The sequence below is a fragment of the Pelobates fuscus genome, chromosome 4, assembly GCF_036172605.1.
Source record: "Pelobates fuscus isolate aPelFus1 chromosome 4, aPelFus1.pri, whole genome shotgun sequence".
Classification (NCBI taxonomy): domain Eukaryota; kingdom Metazoa; phylum Chordata; class Amphibia; order Anura; family Pelobatidae; genus Pelobates; species Pelobates fuscus.
In genome coordinates this window covers 300591981-300611712 of record NC_086320.1, presented here as the reverse complement: position 1 = coordinate 300611712, position 19732 = coordinate 300591981, and the positions used below count along the sequence as shown (strand labels likewise).

Genomic DNA, 19732 nt, shown 5'->3' with positions numbered 1-19732 from the left:
TCCTGGCATACATTATGCAGACCGGTGATGTAATCAATTTCAGAATGTTTACTTGGCATCCACCAGACCTCTTCATATAATCAGATCATCATTTAAGTCCTACTACCTAGACTTAAGCCTTGTATGTGAGCATTTGCACTCATCAGTCTGTAGGGTGCAATATATTTCCACAAATTAAAATGGATACTCCCAGGTTGACAAATGTTACGCGCCACTACCACTAAGCACACATTATCTTAAGAAGATTCCATAAAGATGAGAGACTTCAGTTCACTTAAATGGTAACACAGCACCCAGATCGAAGTCCAATAAAGCACCCTTGGTATGAGGTGGGGGGATTCAAAACCCATATGTATGGCTGAGAAGTACGTAGGAGCTGCATCATGCTATTGAATCAGCATTGACCAAAATCCAATAGATTTATATGTGCTATACATTTTTAAAGCTGATTTTGAATTAAAAAGGGCTCCCACCCTGGATTATGTAGGTGTGCCAAATAAACCTGTATATGCTATTGAATATATATTATTAGATGCTATTATAACAGCAACAAGGGACCAGATATACACAAACTATTTAAAGATAAAAAAAATGTTTTTAATATGCTGCCATACCTGATAAAATACAGTGGTGGTAAATAAACAACAGATAAACAATTGAAAAACTAAACTAAAGTGGGGTGCCAGCAAACAAATTACCGTATGTATATACATAAACTAAAAACTATATATCTACAATCTAGAAACTCAGGAAGGTGCAAACATTTACCCAAGTTTAAACAGTTCACAAGCAGAGCTAGTTCAGCAGGAATTTAACATATCTGACCATATAAAATATCTAGCTAGCCTTATAAAGTCAGGATAGTTATCATCAGCTATAATGTTGCTTGCTTCATGCATTTACCTGAAAACTATATTTACTAAATTCATAAAGCTTGCTTCTATGACATCACACATTTTATAAATTAATTTATAAATTATTTTTAACAAATCTGTTTTTCTTCTTTTATAACGGTCACATACAATATTACTTTCACTTAAAACACATAATTTACGAATACACTTTTACTGAAATGTGTGCACATCTAGTAGCAGCTCAATTTATGTTTTACACTTTGTGTATCTCCCAAAAGAAGATTTAGGCAGCAAACAATGTAGCAAAAGCATAGCTGTGGTTCATCAAGATGGAACGTTCCACCGTATTTTGTAAAAGTAAAGAATGTTCTATTATTACTTTTCAAATATAAATTGTTTATACAGAAGAGCTGAATTTTAGTCAGCAGTTCTCATTAAAGCATATATTTCTTCAAAGTTAATGCAACACTTGAATCTATGACTTCACTATAACTATTGCTATATTACAAATTGCTGTTCAACCTGAAAAGAGTTTGCATCAGCTTTTGGCACAAGAATAACATTGGCCGCCATTTTGATTTTTTTCTCTCCCATTCATTTACCTATATCCTGTTTCGTTTTACCATCTGCCTCCTCTAACAATATCTTCCAATTTGACGCAGGAAATGTTTCTCTAGAACTCTCTGTCCCATTTCTCTAGAACTCAGTACCTTGTAAACTTTGGCTCTGTGCCTCCCTATATTAAAGACTCACTCAAACGTCTCTGATTAGTGGCCAGCTAATGATTTCACTAACCACATTCCCATTTCCTTAATGGTTAGAATTGAAAAACAGCTCATACGATGGCAGAATATATTAAATTTCATGCATATAACTGTGTCTGTAATTCCATGGCATGCAAGTAATAATGCATGATAAGCCTTTTTTTCCTGGCAAAACAGGTTACATTTTAATATATCTGCAAAAATACTTATCATTTACAAGGCATTATTTCATTTGCTATAATAAAATGAGGGGATTTAAATTTGTGATGTGCATGATATATGCAAAGGCCGGCAATTTCTGTTTTAGCCACAAAATACATTTAAAGTGCAACCATCATGCTTGGTTACTTTAAAAGCTGCTATTTTGATTTGCTTTGCTCTTGTTTTGAGGATTTATTACGGTTTGCTCTTTTTGTTTTTGAGGTTCTAATGTGTTTTACTCTTATATTTGTTATTTTAAAGGGACACGATAGTCACCTGAACAACTTTAGCTTAATGAAGCAGTTTTGGTGCATAGAACATGCCCCTGTAGCCTCACTGCTCAATCCTCTGCCATTTAGGAGTTAAATCCCTTTGCTTATGAACCCTAGTCACACCTCCCTGCATGTGACTTGCACAGCTTTCCATAAACACTTCCTGTAAAGAGAGCCCTATTTAGGCTTTCTTTATTGCAAATTCCGTTTAATTAAGATTTTCTTTTCCCCTGCTATGTTAATAGCTTGCTAGACCCTGCAAGAGCCTCCTGTATGTGATTAAAGTTCAATTTAGAGATTGAGATACAATTATTTAAGGTAAATTACATCTGTTTGAAAGTGAAACCAGTTTTTTGTTTTTTTCATGCAGGCTCTGTCAGTCATAGCCAGGGGAGGTGTGGCTAGGGCTGCATAAACAGAAACAAAGTGATTTAACTCCTAAATGACAGTGAATTGAGCAGTGAAATTACAGGGGAATGATCTATACACTAACACTGCTTTATTTAGCTAAAGTAATTTAGGTGACTATGGTGTTCCTTTAATTATCCAGGCACCTAGCATTATAGATATATATGCGTGGAGAACCAATAATAAATACATGTTACAGGTATTTTAAAAAGGATTCTAAACTGACAACTATAACAATTTTAGTAACCACCAACTTAAACATATATATGGTAATTCACTCAATCATGATTGAGATTCACGCCAAGTGATGACATTGTTTACCTTTAAGGATTCAGTCTGTAAGCCAAGCCCTTTAGTGCAGAGCTCCATGACAGAATAAGAACAGAAAGTGTCTCTCACTTTGTACTGACTCACAGCAAGAAGCCACAACGCAGGATTGATTTCTAACTCTGAGGGAGGAATTAGAACAGACTGGTGTCCTGAATACACGCTGTAAAAACAGGAGACATATTAGCATGCACTATGTGTCACACTGCAGTACTTTAGGACATAAACAGCACTACTATCACAAACATGGATATATCACAAATAGCCGTTTGACTGCTAAAAAAAAAAACCACATACCATCTTTACTTGTATTTTTCAACGTGTATTATTTATTTTTACTTATTTATTTGTTTTGTATATATCTATATATATATATATTTATTACAGGAACCCTGCATGCATCATAATAACTTCATCTCAATGAAATTGTCATGGGTCAAGAGTCCCCCAGCGTAGTCCTAAGTTTAAGTGCTAAAACATTCTTAAATTATATAAAACTCAAGATATGTCTCCAGGCATGGTTTCACCTCTCCTGTTTCGGGCTAAAGCGAAGGCGCTAGCGCAAGCAATACGGCAATAAAGAGGCAGCAATGACTGGCTAAAAAAGTCAGCATCAACATACATGCTAAAGCAATTAAACTGTACCAGAAAAATCAACCCCTTCTTTTATGGTTTGAGGGACTCATAAAGCCCTTATTGCCAATTCTATATTTCACCTTTTTTACAAAATTGCCAAAAGACATGATATGTATTCTCAGTTTGAGTGGGAGTCTAAGTTGAGAATGTGCTTGAGAGGGGAAATTAATGTTTACTTTAGCAGAAACATGAAATTCCTCACAGACGAAACATTAACAGGGTTAATCACGGTTCTGGGAACTGAACACAGAATTTCCAATTTGAGGATTAATATCTGGACTTACCTACAGAGGCACCAAAGAACAAATCCCAGTCCACAGTAAGGATCCAAACAAATTGCAACCTCTCGAGATGGGTACAACTCACACTGAAGTTTAATAGAACGACAGAAGGCACTAGTGGCTGCATGAGACATCTGCAAGAAGCAACAGACATCTCAATTGTTAAAATATATGGTAGTCTAAAACATGTTCCATTTAAAAGAGTGGAGTCAACACCATGTTAGAATGTCCACTTAACTGAAGGAGAGGAGCTGTGAATATTAAAAGAACAAAACTACACAGCCCAAGATGAGGTTTTGCCCTTGGTCCTTTTGGATCACAGCCATGCATTGGCTTAAAAAGGATGACGTTTTAAATACCGTTTGTTTTCATACAGATACCGAGCAGGGCACTGTATGAGATTTGTGCAAACATGATTTCTCAAACTGTTATGCTGTACTGATGTGTTTCTTAAAAGTAATATATATTTGATACAAAAGTAAGATTTGAATTTGCATCAGTAAATTGGAAAAATATTGTATGGGGTGCTTTAGCTTAATGGTAGGGAGAACACGATAATGGATAAATAATGACAGATAAGCAGGCAGAAAGAGAAAATTAGTTAATGATGTTTAGTATATACACCGATATGAAAAAAGAAAATGGACTGAGAAAGCAAGAGCTGTAGAATTATATCATTAAAAAGAAATTGTACATACCTTTACCCCGGCAAGCATTCCAGTCGTAGATACACTAAAATCAAGGTAAGCCAATGTTTCTGGGTCAGAGGGTTTGTAGATTTGAGATGGTCTCTTCTTTGGCAAATCATCTTAATACGGAAATAAACAGAAGCAAATTCAAAATCTGACATCTCTTATGTTCGTACTGGTATTCAACATAGAATGAACTCCAAGAATACATTGGATCTTTACATGAGAAAGCAAGGTTACGAGGGGTTTGTACAGTTAAAGTCATTAGAGAAGTTTAGCTCATGAAGTGAAACTTAATGTATTGTAGTTTGCAAGTAGCGTGTTTAATTAGTCCATGTGAGATACCTGCAGTGGTGATTTAGCTTATATAAGTAGTTTGTTTTTGGAGAATACATTCAGATTTTACAGTTTTTAAAAGTGTCACTCCTGCCACAATTACTGCTAAATACACCATACTACAATACCAGGTTTTAACTCTGCTCACATATCTACATCTACATCACATTTTGTAGACAGGCAGAACTCCCATGCAATCTTCATTTAGTGTTCACATTGTGGGCCAATAGTTTTAAATGAAAACACAAAGGCCACGTTTCCACATTCTTTACTAATTGCATTTATTATTCAGCATTGTGTGTAGCATTGTACGTGTATGGCAGTAATATGTGTGTAGTAATGTATGTATTTGAAGATGATTGTGTGTTCAGCAATGTATATATGTGTAGTAAAGTGTGGGTGTGTGAAGCAGTGTGTATTATATATTTTATTATATTATTATATATATATATATCAGTGTGACTGTGTGTTTATGTTTAGCAAAGTGTGTGTTTAGTATTGTGTGTGTGTCTGGTAGTATATATTAGGGTGCGTGTATATTCCGGCTGTGTGTATCTGTAAATATGAATGTGTATAAGTCTCTAGAACAGCGTTTCTCAATATGGGTCCGCGAGAACACAAATGGGGTTCCAGCAAAATTTCAGAAAACAAAATAACCGCCGCGATAATTGAGGTGGGCAGCGAGGGAGCTGAGCAGGGGAGAGTGACAGTAGTGATGCCGGAGCCGGAATATGATGTCACTCTGGCATCACTAAGAAGCGTGCAAGGGAACTGAGCAGAAAGATCACTGCTCCCTCCCTCGCCGCCTGCAAGCCAGCCCAGCAGCCCCACTGGGCCCCAGGGACTGCATGCCAGACGCTCAGCCCAGTAGCCCCACTGGACCGCAGGGACCAAAGGTAGGGAGGCTGGGTGAAGTGAAATTTTAAAATAATAAATTGTGTGTGTGTCTGTTAAAAGGAGTTTGTATGTGTGTTTGTCACAGAGTATATTTGTGCTTGTTAGTGAGTGTATGTGTGCTTGTCAATGAGATTTTACATGTGTTTGTATGTGTGTCTGTCAAAGAGTATGTGTGTCTGAGTGTGTGTCAAGGTTTGTGTATGTGTCACTGTGTGTATCTGAGTGTGCGTGTGTGTGTATGTCAGTGTGTGTGTGTGTGTGTGTGTGTATGTGCCAGTGTATATCAGTGTGTTTGTATGTGCCTGTGGGTGTATGTCAGTGTGTGTGCATCTGAGTGTGTGTCAGTGTGTGTATATGACACTGTGTGTACGTGTATTTTTGAGTCAAGATGTGTGTATGTGTCACTGTGTGCATCTGAGTGTGTGTACGTGGTGTCAAGGTGTGTGTGTCTGTATGTCAGTGTGTGTATCTGTGTGCCACTATGTGCCAGTGTGTGTCAGATACATATACACACCAGATACACACACTGGCACATACAAACACAGATACACATACCTTGATACACAGACACACACCGGCACCTACAAACACAGATACACACAATTTGACACACATATACACACACCTTGACACACAGATACATACACACACACAGATACATACATTGGCACATACAAACACAGATACACACAAGAAAATCAGTTAGGAGGGAGGAGGGGTTCCACGATGTTGATACACTATGTCAGAGGGTTCCACAGGAAAAATTTATTGGGAACCCCTGCTCTAAAGTATCTCTGTCTGGTAGCCTGTGCATCATAGAGACCAGCAATAATATTGGTGGCAGAGATAGATATAGGTATATACAGGGACGTTTTAGCCGCGAGGCAAACAAGGCAAACAAGGGGGCGCCTGAGTTTTGTCCTGCCTACAAGGGGGCGCCTGAGTTTTGTCCTGCCTAGGGCAGCACAAAACCAGGATACACCACTGGGTATATATATATATATATATATATATATATATATATATATACATATATACACATATACACACTTGGTTTCATGCTAGGGTAGTTTCTTGTGAAACCAATGATGTATGGTGTTGAAAGGATAATGTTGAATCCCAGTAAGGATATGGATTATGGATAGTGGAAAAGCAATTGACCCACAAACTGCATTACATACTTATGAATCTCCGAGAACACTCACCAGTATCCAAGATTGGAGGCCACGTTCTGACATCGACCGCTGCTGCAGCTTCTCTTGACCTTAGCAGTTTACAAATGAGCTGAGTAGTCATTAGACAGGCAGAACGACTCACCTGGGATGTGTGGGGAGGGAGAGAGTAAAATCACTAAATAATTAGCTCAGTTCTCCCAGGAACTCTTACTGAGTTTTTGTATCAGAAAATGGAGTATTATGCAGTATTAATGGAGTATTATGCAGGAGTAAAATCAATACAGGAATATTGTGTAATGTTAGGCACTTTATTCACATTGGTCTTGTATGAAGAACCATATTTCATATGCTTTACTGGGTGGAATCAATGAGCAAATTATATAAAAGAAGGATTTCCATAAAAAAGCAATATAACTACTAATACAGATAGTAAACCCTACAGTAGTATACAGATTTAAAGGGACATGCATCACTTTGAGACAACTGTCTCATTCAAAAGCTTTAGCAGGTAAATATGATTTTTTGTTATATTTACCGGATTCTTCTTTCTTATGCTTTCCACACACCCTCCAGTGGCGGACACTGATCTAACCAATCTATCCCTAGGAATGTTGGAAAAGTGCATTGGGCATGCCAGACAGATTTACACACGTTCAGCTGGAAGGTCTTTTCACCTTGCAGAGGAGTGTGATCATGCAGAGCAAGCTCTGCTGTTGGGATTCTCTTTCCTGCTGCTGCACAATGATGCCCTGTTTCTGTCATAAGTGGACTAGTCTGAAACTGAGAAGGGTGCTTAAGAGGGGGAGTGGGGGTATGCTTTCCTACTTAAGAGGTGTGCCCAACAATGCAATTTGACCAAGTTTATATTATATTTCTAAATGTGTATTACATACTTTTTAAAGTTTTTCTTGCTTTATTTTATATGTCAATTTGTTTAACCTCTTAAGGACCAAACTTCTGAAATAAAAGGGAATCATAACATGTCACACGTCATGTGTCCTTAAGGGGTTAAACGTGTCTGCTTGATGGTTTAAAAAAATGTTGTCAAGTGATGCATGTCCCTTTAAGCCTCACCAGAAACTAGTGCAAATATTTACAGTGGGAAGCACAGTGGTTTAAATGTAGCAGAAATGTTAATATTCCCTTTTAATTAAACACATCATCCTATGCTGTTAATAGAAGATGATTACAATTATACGTGAAATAGCAAAACAATAGATCAGATGGCAACATGCTGTCTAATCGTGTATCCAATTATTTTGTGTCTCTTGATCCCCTGGGGGAAAAGTGCATGTTTCATTATATTAGACAAAGTACTGAGCTTTCTGGGAGGTAAAAATGAAAGCGCCACTTTAACTCAAAATGTCTGAAAAACTAATATATAGATTGTGACAGAATTTTAATGAAATTCCAGTCCAGGATATATACACTTGCACAAACTGATGGCAACAGAAATCCTCTAAGTTCAATAAGCACTTATGGTATTTTATTGCATGTGCACAAAAATGAATTAGGAAGATCTATGGAGAAAAACAACATGGATGCTCTTGGTAATTTTTCAGTATATCCCTCTTGGCATAATCTTGTCATGAAATAACTTGGCATCACTTTATGTAAAATAAAATGTAATAAAAACATCATGTAGGGCTAGTTGTAGCCAAAAAAAATAAAATAAAAATTTAAATATGATGGGTGCATTTAAGTGCACAGTGATGTTCAATATTTATGTGTCCTCAATCCCAAAATAGTTTTATACTCAATGTCAATTGGCTTCTATTGTTCTACTTCTGTGGGATTGCTTACAATACCAAAATGTAAAAATGTAAGCCACTAATACCAAAGATCTTATTGTGACAGGTACGTTTAAAAGCAGCAACACTCTAACATTAGAAATATATATGTGATATGTTTTTATGTTAAAGTGTTCCTTTATTTGAGAGATAATAATAAACCTGATGCAGTAGGAACATGGCTGGTATTCGTATTTTTGTTAGTCTCCGAATCATATAATATTTAGACCACCGCAGCAGTGCCTCAGAGATTGGTCACTACAGCCATAAAAGTAAAATGCAGAGAATGATGCCCCAGTGGAACAAAACAGGTAAGCAACATTCAAAAATTTCAATATGACAGGCCATTTAAAGGGACACTATTGGCACCCAGATCACTTCAGCTCATTGAAGTGGTGAGGATCCAGTGTGTCTATTGCCATTTTAGAGAAACTACACATTTTTACATTGCAGCACTAAGAGAGCCTGTGGTGGCTGTCTACCAGACAGCCACTAAAGAGCTTCTGGAATGCTACCGGACTTTTGGTCCGCTAACTGACACTGGACATCCTCATGCTCTCCAAGAGGACATCCATCGTCCGCTATTTTCACGCACGGCGAGTAGTGCCCCCTCGTCAAGTTACGTCGAAGGAGGCGCAGCTGCGACCCAGCACCAAGTGCCGCGAGGCGACGGAGGATGGAGGCAAAGGGAGCTATAGTGCCAGGAATACAGCTTTGTATTCCTGGCACTATAGTATATCTTTAAAGTCAGAGCAACACATAGAAACTTACTATGTAACAAACCCTCTTACCTCTACTATCATTTTCACTGTGGGCAATGTTGTTGCAATATTCTGCGGATGTGGAGGACGAACAGTTATTGGCACACAGCCCGCATATAGACAGCCGTAAAATGCTGCAATTAGATCTATTCCTGCACAAGGTGGAAATAAATGAAAAGGTCATCAGTCTTATCAGAAAAAAAACATTAAAAAAACAACACTTCGAAATAAACAATATCTATGTGGTGCAAAGGATAAAGTGTTAAATTCACATGTAAACCAAGAAGACAGATTTTGCTGCTGTAATAGCAAATAAAACAAACAAAAAAGACCACCTTAGTTTTACAGTTCTTGTGACCTTACTTATGGTACTTACTGTCCACACCCTGCTTCCAGTACCCATGTCTTCCAACATTCTAGTATTGATTTACAAACGGCTGCATTGATTGTGGTATGCCAATTATCCTGATAGCTTGATGCATGTGTTATGCACTGTGCTTGTGCTCAAGCATGTCCAGAGACCCAAAGCAATTGTTATACAAGTACATACACACTACTATATCCTTAATTTGCTGAGCTGAGTGTGAAAAAGTTCAACTGCCTACTCCATATTTGTTGCACCCCAGGCATCATATATAAAAGTCGAAGTGAGCCACTGTGAAGCATCAAGTGATTTTTTAAATTTAGTTTTGGTTTGGAGAAACTCCTTTATACTTTCTCATTATTTCAACAAAATATAAAGATAGCACATGCTTCTAAATATGTGATTTTTTTTTACAAATAATGTGCAGGTTGTCTTAAAAAAACTAATTACTACTTCATTAATTAATTGTGAGAACATCAAACATGCTGAGATGTTCAACACATTGCTCTTTCCTAGAATATTTACAGTTCAAATAATTAAACTGTTTTAGTGGGGACGTAAAAATATATGGACGTGTTTTATAGATAACTGTAATGTAATTAGTCATCAGCTGGTTTGCAAATTCATTAATCTACTAATTAAGCAACTGCCCATATGTTGTGTTAAAATGTTTTCAAACATATCAGCAGTTTTAGTTTTTTTGTAAGAGCATGTTCACTTTACATTACCTGTCTCTTGAGCTTAGAACATAACATTTCCCAGCATGCACCTGACCTCCTCTCTCTGATTGGCTGCTCATTTTGTATCTTTTAAATCTTTGTAACTTGTTTTAGAACTGTTGATAAAATCAGGAAAAGGACCGGTTAGATGTGTGTGTCTTTGTATTCTTTTAACATATGGCCCTCTCTGTGGTGATGCATTTTTAAAAATGTCAAATCAATTGCAAAATTTAGGACAAAATAGCCCAGTTACAAAAATAGCTGAATTGGTGATTATTGTTCTTTCAAATACACATTTACGCCAATAGATTCCAATTTAGTTGTCAATTCATGACCAAAGTAGCTTAAAACTGCTGAGGTATATAAAAAAAATAGTTTAATACACCATATGGGCAATTTGTTAAAAATGTATTGGCTTAGAAAATGTTCTTTTAGATTGACAGGTCCACTTCAAAGAGAAAGCTTTCTCCCCCCCCCTCCCCCCATTATATAATGGACTTAAAGTTAATCTTACCTCTATCAGTGGTAGTGGTGTCTACTTAGTTCCGATAAACCAATTCTTCTTGATATAGAGATTAACATAGTGGCAATAATTGACATATATCTTCTCTAGAATCAATAACGCAAATAAGGATTTGCTTAACTGTCAATAATTATTGACATTTGTGCAGTTGTTCTCACAGAAACACTGCAAGATCACGTAGTGCACTCACTCGATTAACCTGGTGTCATGTCATAGGGAAATTGGGCCAGTATGTCTGGGTGTACATACACCAGTTCTCCATAACAGATGGTTTTACCATTGAACTGAACCAGTCTATGACCACAGCATTGAAGCCACTTACATAAGGGCACCATACCATAAATAAAGAGATGAAGCTAGGAACTATTTAGACAGATAGTACCCTGGAAATAAAGAAACTATATCAACATGAATGCAAGTTACAAACTAAATTGAATGCTATTTTGAGTTGAGTGTTCCCTTAAGTAGTCCCAACATTGTAACATTGTAAATTTTACACTCCTATGAATAACACAATTCTCAATATAAAATTCTATAGTGATATTACTAATATCACTATATATGCCGTGTATTTTATTAGTAGAGCTACCATAGTGTGTTATGATAACCTGCCATAATACTACAAACAAATTGTTTTACAATATGTTATGCATATTTTCTTCTGATATTGAACCATAATTCATTTGGTTTATGGTTTAGTGTAAATTTCCCTCCCCCTACAGTGTAATAATTAAGTAATGTCTAAATAGCTATATTGTTAAAGGAACACTATAGGGTCAGGAATACAAACATGTATTCCTGAACCTGTCGTGTTAAAACCACTATCTAGCCCTCCTGGCCTACCTTGCCCCCCCTAAATATAGTTAAATCGTACTTTTAGTGAAGTCTGATGCTTTTTGAGCCAGCACAAGTCAAACACAGCCCTGGCCAATCAGCACCTCCGCATAGAGATGCATTGAATCAATACATCTCTATGAGGAAAGTTCAGTGTCTCCATGCAGAGGATGGAGACACTGAATGGTAGTCCTGCACAGTGTGCAGCACTGCCCCAGTAACCACCTCTAGTAGCCATCTGAAGAGTGGCCACTGGAGGTATACCTAGGCTATGATGTAAACACGGCATTTTTTCTGAAAAGACAGTGTTTACTGCAAAAAGCCTGCAGGGAATTATTATACTCACCAGAACAAATACAATAAGCTGTAGTTGTTCTGGTGACTATAGTGTCCCTTTAAATGTGTGAACTTTGGGGGGGGCGGGGCCGGACCGCCATGCCGAACGGACGCACAACTGAGTAGCTCCTGAGATACTATCCAGATTTGGCAATTTAAAAACTACCTACCTACTCATCCGAAGACTGGTAGCTGTGACCCAGTGCATGAAGCCACCCTGGTCCCGAGGAGAGGCTTGCTGGGAAGTTTTAGTCCCTCGGAGGGGCGATCCCCGTCATCCACATGGGGACCGCTCGGGCGGTGAGTGGGGTAGACGGCCGCTGCCCAGCTATCCTGCCCGCCAGCGGCAAGGCAGAAGCACGAGGCTAGGCGGTTCTGGCCCTGTTCCCCCCCCCTCTGGACCGGCGGGGGTGATCCCGGTCCCCACCCCTCAGCCCATCAGAGTGCAGCAACAACGGCACTCAAGCACCAGCAGAGCGGACACAGTGAAAAGAGGCCGCTTTCAAAATGGCGGAGACGGCATGACAAGCCACCCACGATCAAAGGCTGAATGGCGCACCCATCTCTCCTGACCCCACACGGGCGGATTGCCGATGCGGGCTGCAAGGGAACCAGCAAATACAAGCCGTGACCCCACAAGTCAGGCTGTGGCAGAGCTGCATTAATCTGATCGAGCCCAAAGCTACAAAACACGGAGTGGGACACTGCCATGGCGCACTGGCCTTACCTGCCGCACCGCCCAGATCAACGCATGAGGGCAACAACAGCCGACTAGTCCGCAGCCTAAGACAGACACCCACCAAGACCACAGGTTACCTATAACAGACTATACCGCCATACTATATTGCCACTTAACGGGACTAGAATTCATATCACAGTCTCCAGATCTTGTGTCCCCCTTTAAACACTAAAACTCTTTTTCACGATCAAAGAATGGTCTTTAAAAGTGCATCCACGGAACGTCACCTTGCTGGCATGGAGTCCAACTGGGGGTGGAAAAGCTGTAGGGCAATCTTAAGTGCTGATTCTCCCTATGTTTTCTTGCCTTTGCCCTCCAGCTACTACATATTTTGGTTAAGCTTAGCATAACATGTAATTACATATTCTATGCCTAGTCAGTCAAGAAGTATGTTTAGCTACACCGCTATAGTATCAAAGCGACTGATGATAGTACTAATCATCTCATAACATTATTAAAGTGACTAACTGAAATTAAGCCTGAACATTTACTATAATTAAACTGTACCGACGTGTCTATGCAGCTATCATAATATGCATGCATAATCTGTAACATCTATAGACAAGCATAAAAATTGACTAAGCTTTAGTACAGTATATACTTAATTTTACAAGCCTAACTTGAGTTGCATAAAATATAATAAATTGTGCCTGTTAATCTTTTGTCCCGCATGTTACGCGAGGAAAATGCCTGAGGACTGCTTTCGGGGCACCTCATGCCTGCTTGTAATACTTATCTGCACTACAAAAATAAAGAATTAAAAAAAAAAAAAAAAAAAAAAATGTGTGAACTTTAAAAAATAAAAATTAAGTGTATTTTGTGTATTGAGTTTATGGTATTTAAATAATTTTGACTCTAGAAAGTGTTATCTTAATTTAATTATTTTATCTTGATGCTAATATACCACCAGTTAATGACTTTATTTTTCTTAATTAATGAAAAAAAAATGAGCTGCTAAAATATCCCTTACCAACAACTACCAAGTACATATTTCTAAACATCCTCTTTCCAAACACTAATGAAGCAAAATAATAATGAGACAAAATAATTTCACCTTCCATTAAATCAAATGTGTTCTGATTTATTCTGATTTCTCACCTGGAGGATAAACCAGAGCAACGTGATCCCCATCTTGTAAATGTCCCCTTTCCATTAGCATGACCGCAATTTTCTCCGCTCGCTTGTGTAACTGGCTACATGTCAAAGAGTTGGCTATTGTTCCCTGTAAAATACATGGAGAAATCTTGAGAGATGTACAAAAAAAGTTTCCTTCAAACAAATTAGGGAACTTGCATTACAAGTCAAATTTGTTTCATGTATAAAATAATTCTGGCACAAAACATGGGTAATGGAGATTGCTCTGCCAAAATATTACTGTGTTCCAAAGTAGGAGTGAAATTGCAAAAAAGCCCTAGAGTGGTTAATATAATACCAAATTGTGCTCATAAACTCTAACTGAGCTCCATGGGAAATGTAGTCGTCCATAAACAACTGCAGTGTCAAGGTTTATCCATCATCATTTCTATGGAATCAATCGGCTATCACACAAAGAGATGGATTTATACATACGAATTTTGTAACAAGACACGGAAACTCCTATTACGCTTTTCTCTTTCATTAATTTAAATAGCAGCAAAGATAGTGAACAATAAAGAACAAAATTTGAGGAAAAAATATATAACAATGACATCAAAACACAAGCCATGCTGTAAAAGACCAAGTGAACATTTCAAAATCCTCTTTCTTTGCTGCTCTTCAGTTAAGAGAAGTATATTTTATTAATTTAAGTTATTGATATCAGTGTCCTCCTCTACAGCCACTGTGTCCCCCTCTACTGCCCCTGTTTCCCACTGTACTGCCACTGGTTTGCAACCATATTGCCCTTGTGCCCCCACCACAGCCCCTAACTCCCCTACTTAACATTCCTTTCACTACAGCCTCTATTCCCCCCACGTGCCTCTATTCCCCCCTAACTCCCTTTTACACCCCATAACTTCACTACAGCCCATAACCCCCTAACTCCCTACAGCCCCTGTCCCCACGTGCAGCCATCAACCTACTTCAGTCCCTAACACCCCTCCTACAGCCCTTATCTCCTACTACATTTCCTAAGCCCACAATTACATCCCCTAGCTCTGAACTACAGCTTCTCTCCCCCTGGTACAGCCCCTAACTCCAGAATTACAGCCCCTATCACCCCACTACAACTCACTACCAGCCCCCCTCCCAAGATTAGGTTCTGGATCTGCCCCTGCTCTGTATACCTGTGTCTGTATGACTTTATGTCTTTGTATGATTGTGTATGTATGCCTGTGTCTGTATGACCCTGTATGACTGTGTCCATATGTCTCTGTATGACCATATCCATATGTCTCTGTATACCTTGTTCTGTATATCTTTGTGTGACTATGTCTGTGTATATATGTCCCTGCATGCCCGTGTATGCATGACTGTATGTCTGTGTTTGTATATCTCTTTATGACTGTGTCTTTATCTCTCTATATGACAGTCTCGGTGCGTGTCTGTATGACCGTATATCTGTGTTTCTATGGCAGTGTACCTGTATGTGTTGATTGTATGACTGTGTGCGTGTACAACTGTGTTTGTTTGATTGTGTGCCTGCATATTTATGTTAACTCTGTGCCTGTATGTAGGTGTTGCTATATATCGATGTCTATATGGCTTGGGAGGGAAAAGATACACAAAGGGCCCTGAGAGGAAGAGGGACACACAAAAACAGGCTGAGAAGAGCGATCCACAGAAAAGGGCTGTGGGAAAGAAAGACACACAAAGGGGCTGGGAAAAAAAAAAAAGATACACAAGGCATACAGAGATATATAAGGGGGTGTAAGAAACACTAAAGAGGGATACAAAACACTAAATGGGGTAAGAATTTCAAAAAAGCTGGATATGAGACACCGCTAAAGATGCATTTTATTTGGGGGGAGGGGGTGCCAAAATTAATCTTTGCCTGTGTAGCCAAAATTCCTTGCACCGGCCCAAAAATTGGCGAGGTAATCAGTTTTAAGCACTGCTTGCCGCTCATCCCTGGTGTAAGAGTTTAGACCACAATAATACTTCCTAGACTTACCCGGAGATGTTCATGTTGTCAGCATACACTTAGCATTTGTGTGAAATCAGTATTACTTCCAGTGTATATTGAGAAGAAAGAGGATAAGCATGCATTAACGATAATGCAATACAGGAACTGTTAGATTGTATGAGCTTTGTCTGTCTATCATCCTATTTTATTGAAACCCTAGACCTTCATAAATATGTGCAGAGAAGCCTGGAAATGAGTTGTCCAAGGGCAGTAATACAGTACAATAGCAGTTTCTCATTAGCAAAAATATATGTTAAAAAAAAATCCCATTAAAATGAATAAGGAATTTAAAACGTTCTCTTATTTCACAGGACACAGATGCAACTTTAGATAAATTCATGCATGAAAGGGAAGCGAGATTTGAAGCATAACAATGTATTTTTCCAGTAAAGCAGGGCTATTCTGCAAATTAATTCTCTTCAGGTCTCAAGGATCAAAATATCAGCGGATGTGGCTTATTCAACAGGATCATCTGCAACAGAAAACAGCGGCGATTGTGGAAATCAATAATTCAATGTCTTACCCTTGAATTTAGTAATGTGTAGAGAACATGATCAGGCGTCGTTTGAGATCTCCACTGAAGAACTTCCGACAGGAATAGAAACTAATGAAACACAAGAAAAATAAATAAATAAATAAATACATAAATAAAACTATTTAACAAATTTAAACCTATTTAGTTTAGAAAAACGTCGCCTGAGAGGGGATATGATAACATTATACAAATATATTCGGGGCCAATACAAACCATTGTGTGGAAATCTATTCACAAACCGGACTTTACATAGGACACGAGGCCATGCGTTTAGACTGGAAGAAAGAAGATTTCGTCTAAGGCAAAGGAAAGGTTTTTTTACTGTAAGAACAATCAGGATGTGGAATTCTCTGCCTGAAGAAGTGGTTTTATCAGAGTCCATACAGATGTTCAAACAGCTACTAGATGCATACTTGCAAAGACAGAATATTCAAGGATATAATCTTTCAATGTAGGGTAATAACTGCTTGATTCAAGGATAAATCTGACTGCCATTCTGGGGTCAAGAAGGAATTTTTTGTCCTAGCTTGTTGCAAAATTGTGCTTCAAACTGGGGTGTTTTTTTTTTGTTTTTTTTTTCTCTTGGATCAACAGCGAAAAACAGGTGTGAGGAAGGCTGAACTTGATGGACGCAAGTCTCTTTTCAGCTATCTAACTATGTAACTATGTAACTATATTTGATTCTGTGTGACAAACCAAAAAAATATTCCCCACTCCCCCTAGTATGCAGGATACTAGACTGATTAAACATAGGAGTGATGTATTAAAGCCTAGTCGTTACATAAAATGAATGTCTTTAGTCATCTGAATTATTGTAGTGACAGGTTGAGAATTCAAACATGGTAATAAAAAATAAAATCAATTCTGCACCAAGATCCGTGGTACAAAATAAAACAGTACACCCTAGGTAAGTTAACGTTCTAAAACAGTTTCATTCCATTGAGGGGAAAGGGAGCAGCAGGGCACTCTTGGCAACATAACACATAGTGGTTATGGGCATTTGAGTGTTCCTTTAAGAGCCATTGCAAAACAGACTTGCTTCATGTCCCTTCTCAGAGTTTTAAAAATCTTCATCAGTGAAGACCTTGAATATAAAGCAACATTTTAACTTTCTAAATTGCTTCTACTCTGTGTTCTTAAGGGTTTAGGAATTACAGCCCTTTAATATGTTTCCCTCTATGTTTCTTCATGGACAGGTGTGGGCTATTCCTTTGCTAGTTCTTCATCAATTAAGCATGTACAAGGTCTGGAGTTGATTCCAGGTGTGGCATTCACATTTCAAAGCTGTTGCTGTGAACCTACAGGTCAAAGGAGCTCTCAACGCAAGTGATACAGGCCATCCTTAGATAGCAGGAAAATTAGGAGTAGCCAAATTATTAGTTTGGTACATTCTGAGGAACAAAAAATGCACTGGTGAGCTCTGCAACAAAAAGGTCTGGTGGTACATGGAAAACAACAATGGTGAATGATCGTAGGATCCATTCCACGGTAAAGAAAAACCTTCTGCCAATCGAAGAACACTGTCCATTAGGTAGGCATGTTATTATCATCCAAGTCTACCATGAAGAGAAGACTTCACAAGAGCAAATACAAAGGGTTCACCACAAGGTGCAAACCATTCAGAAGCCTCAAGAATAGAAAGGTCAGATTAGACTTTGCCAAAAAGTTAGCCCAGTTGTGAAACGTCATTCTTTGGACATATAAAAGTAAGATTAACCTGTACCAGAATGATAGGAAGAAAAAAAACATGGAGATGGCTTGGAATGGCTGATAATCCGAAGCACACCACACCATTTATAAAACATGGTAGAGGCAGTGTGATGGCATGGGCATGCTTGGCTTACAATGGCACCGGGTTACTATTATTAATAGATGATGTGACAGAAGACAGAAGCAGCTGGATGAATTCTGAAGTGTATATGGATATATTGTTTGCTCAGATTCAGCCAAGTTTAGCGAAGTTGCTTGGACAGTGTTTCACTTTACAGATAGACAAGGACCCAAAACATACTGTGAAAGCAAAAAAATGGAATATTCTGGAAAGTCTATTCGAGCATGCATTTTACTAGCTGAAGACAAAATTTAAGGAAGAAAGACCCACGAACAAACAACAACTGAAGACAGCTGCTCTTAACCCCTTAAGGACCAAACTTCTGGAATAAAAGGGAATCATGACATGTCAGACATGTCATGTGTCCTTAAGGGGTTAAAGGCCTGGCAAATCAGCACAAAGGAGGAAACCCAGAGTTTGGTGATGTCCAAGCATTCCAGACTTGCCTGCAAAGGATTCTCGACAAAGTATTACAAATTAACATTTTAGTTATGATTGTGTTAATTTGTCCAATTACATTTGACCTCCTGAAATAAGGTCAATGTGTATGAAAATGTTTGCAGTTTAACATTTCATACAATATTTTAAACGTTTGAATTAAAGCTGAAAGTTTGCACTGTAATTGCATCTCGGTTGTTTTATTTCAAATCCATTGTGGTTGCGTACAGAGCCAATATTATGAAATATTTCTGGACCCAACTGTATGCCATATGACATTTTAGCGTTATACAGGATTTCATGTAGCAGATGTATTTTTTTTATTTTAAACTCTCTTTCTGAAATATTACATTTTAAAAATTCTACCTGAACCAAGCAGAACAAATTATAGCAATATCCTATATATTTTATGTATTCTTGAGTAGCATTCTTCTCATGCAGGCAGACATGTTTGTTGTCAAGAGAAAAAAACATATTCAGAACCCTGATGACCAACTATCCTCAGTGCTCTAGAACAGTGGTTCTCAACCTTTTTTAATTTGAATATTCCTTGGCAGCCCATTTCCATAGATTGTACCCCTCACATTAGCAAAATGTTGCAATTAATATAGTTGAATTTATTTCAAATGTATATATTTTTCTCTGTGCAATCTCCCCTTTTTATATGCCCTAGGCTCCCCCTGTTTCTCCTCCGCACCATGCTCTTTCCTGCTTCTCCTCCGCCCCAGAACCTCCATTTTCTTTCCACCCCAGGCTCACCTTGCTTCTCCACTGCCCCAGACACACAAACTGTCACATATGCACAAACACAGAAACAAACACTGACACACATATAGATACACAGACACACCTGCAGATATACACACTCGCATACAAACAGATGCACAGACACACAGAAGCAATGATACACAAACATAAA

General features: G+C 38.3%; 1 protein-coding gene across 3 annotated transcripts in view; it reads right to left on the bottom strand.

Moving 5' to 3' along the window:
• The window catches only part of DIP2C (disco interacting protein 2 homolog C), a 446084-nt gene that overhangs the window by 79206 nt on the left and 347146 nt on the right, over positions 1–19732 (bottom strand). For all 3 annotated transcript variants that reach the window (XM_063452241.1, XM_063452243.1, XM_063452244.1), the window contains 7 exons: positions 16533–16613; positions 14005–14128; positions 9422–9543; positions 6871–6982; positions 4442–4551; positions 3747–3877; positions 2821–2989 (listed from right to left, as the gene is read on the bottom strand). In XM_063452241.1, coding sequence (XP_063308311.1) covers positions 2821–2989; positions 3747–3877; positions 4442–4551; positions 6871–6982; positions 9422–9543; positions 14005–14128; positions 16533–16613 — 849 coding nt within the window. The remainder of the gene's footprint in view (positions 1–2820; positions 2990–3746; positions 3878–4441; positions 4552–6870; positions 6983–9421; positions 9544–14004; positions 14129–16532; positions 16614–19732) is intronic.